This window comes from Chaetura pelagica, unplaced genomic scaffold (assembly GCF_000747805.2).
Source record: "Chaetura pelagica isolate M959 unplaced genomic scaffold, ChaPel_1.0 scaffold55, whole genome shotgun sequence".
Taxonomy (NCBI): Eukaryota; Metazoa; Chordata; class Aves; order Apodiformes; family Apodidae; genus Chaetura; species Chaetura pelagica.
The window spans coordinates 2,076,757-2,078,220 of NW_009953571.1; the positions used below are offsets into that span (position 1 = coordinate 2,076,757).

Below are 1,464 nucleotides of genomic sequence, written 5' to 3' on the forward strand. Positions count from 1 at the left end.
CAGGAATCAACTCCTCTATACAATGCTACATGCCACCTGGTAAAGTCCTCCCTCTCCTTAGGAAAACACTTCCCTTGTGTTCTAGCTTGACAGCTAAACAGCATTTCCAATCCTTCTCCCATATTTTTGCTATTAGCATCTTTCTCTTTGGCAATGTGGCAGCTGTCTTCTGCTCCAGTAATTCTGTGGGTCACCAAGCTCCCATCTCTGTTTCCTGAACACAGTAAACAGATACACAGGCAGCACAAATCACATGCTGAGTAGCCTAACAGAGAAGTTGCATTCCCACCCTCTCCATTTAAAGAAAAATCACAGAATAAATTAGAGACTGTGTCTTACTTGCTGGACTGGCTGAAGCACACTGGGCTTAGTATTTTCTGTGTCCTCTTCTTGGTCCTCTTCTGAGAGTCCTTTCCCAGGTTGCTTGCATTTGCAGAAGCAGGTGAGACCGCAGAGGGCAAGGATGCTAGTTGCAGTCCCTAAGGTAGCACCCAGGGCTATAACTGGGGCAGATAAAACCATTTTCTTGCACTGCACAGGAACAAAAAGCAGAGAAACCCTCTGACTCCTTCTCCTCCCTGGGAGAGCAGCTCTTGCACATACGCTCCGATTTCTAGCCTGGCTTCATTCTCCTTAGAAGTCTGAAAATAATTCTGCTGTGCAGCAAAGAAAAGGGACCAATCTAGAGACAGAGATAAATCATCCCACCTTTGCTAGGCAACAAGGCTACCTTCCTATCCTGATGATGGAGTTTCTGCTCCAGGTCGAGTAGAGGAAATAATGATTGTGGTGCCTGCAATCTCCATATAGCTGCAGACAGGCAGTTTTCATTGAAGCCTGTTCTCCAGCTCCACTGGGAAAAGTCTGATGTGTGATAGAGAGGAAAGACGTCAGCAGAAGGGGCTGGGCCTTGCTAGCTAAATCACAGAAAGTGCATCCAAATGTTTGATTAGCTCTCTAGCAATATTTTTGAGGGCTAGCTTGCTAATTTGCTCAAGAGGTTGATTTTTTCTCTCTTAAGGCAAAGACAGTGATTGCCAGAAGGTGCTGTCTGAGAAGTCCTGTTATGTCAGCACTACAGGATAACACTACAGTCAGAGTAAAGCCTGCATGTAAGTCAGGCAAAACTTTCTCATTCTTCAGAGACTGGGGAACAACACACGTGCAAGAATGAAGCACTGTCCCTCACCTCACCAGCTTCCCCTCAAAGCGTAGGGGCTGAACCTTTTGGAGCTGCTTTCTGGAGCATCAATGCAGAGCTGCACTTCAGTTTAAAAAACACAGCAACAAATCCTATGAAAGAGAACACATTGGCTTGTGTACCACTTCCTCTGGAGAGGATGAGAGAGCAAAGAACGTATGCCAGGTATTAGTCATGCTGCTTACTACACCACTGTCAGGTGGTGGGCTGGTGAGCAGAGAAGAACCTACATGAATAGACCCAAGGAGCTACATGTCCATCTT

General features: G+C 46.1%; 1 protein-coding gene across 1 annotated transcript in view; it reads right to left on the minus strand.

Annotated features, from left to right (window-relative positions):
• The window catches only part of SYT13 (synaptotagmin XIII), a 13,454-nt gene extending 12,932 nt beyond the window's left edge, over positions 1-522 (minus strand). The window contains exon 1 of the mRNA XM_009999506.1: positions 340-522. Coding sequence (XP_009997808.1) covers positions 340-522 — 183 coding nt within the window. The remainder of the gene's footprint in view (positions 1-339) is intronic.
• Between the last annotated feature and the right edge of the window lie 942 nt (positions 523-1,464).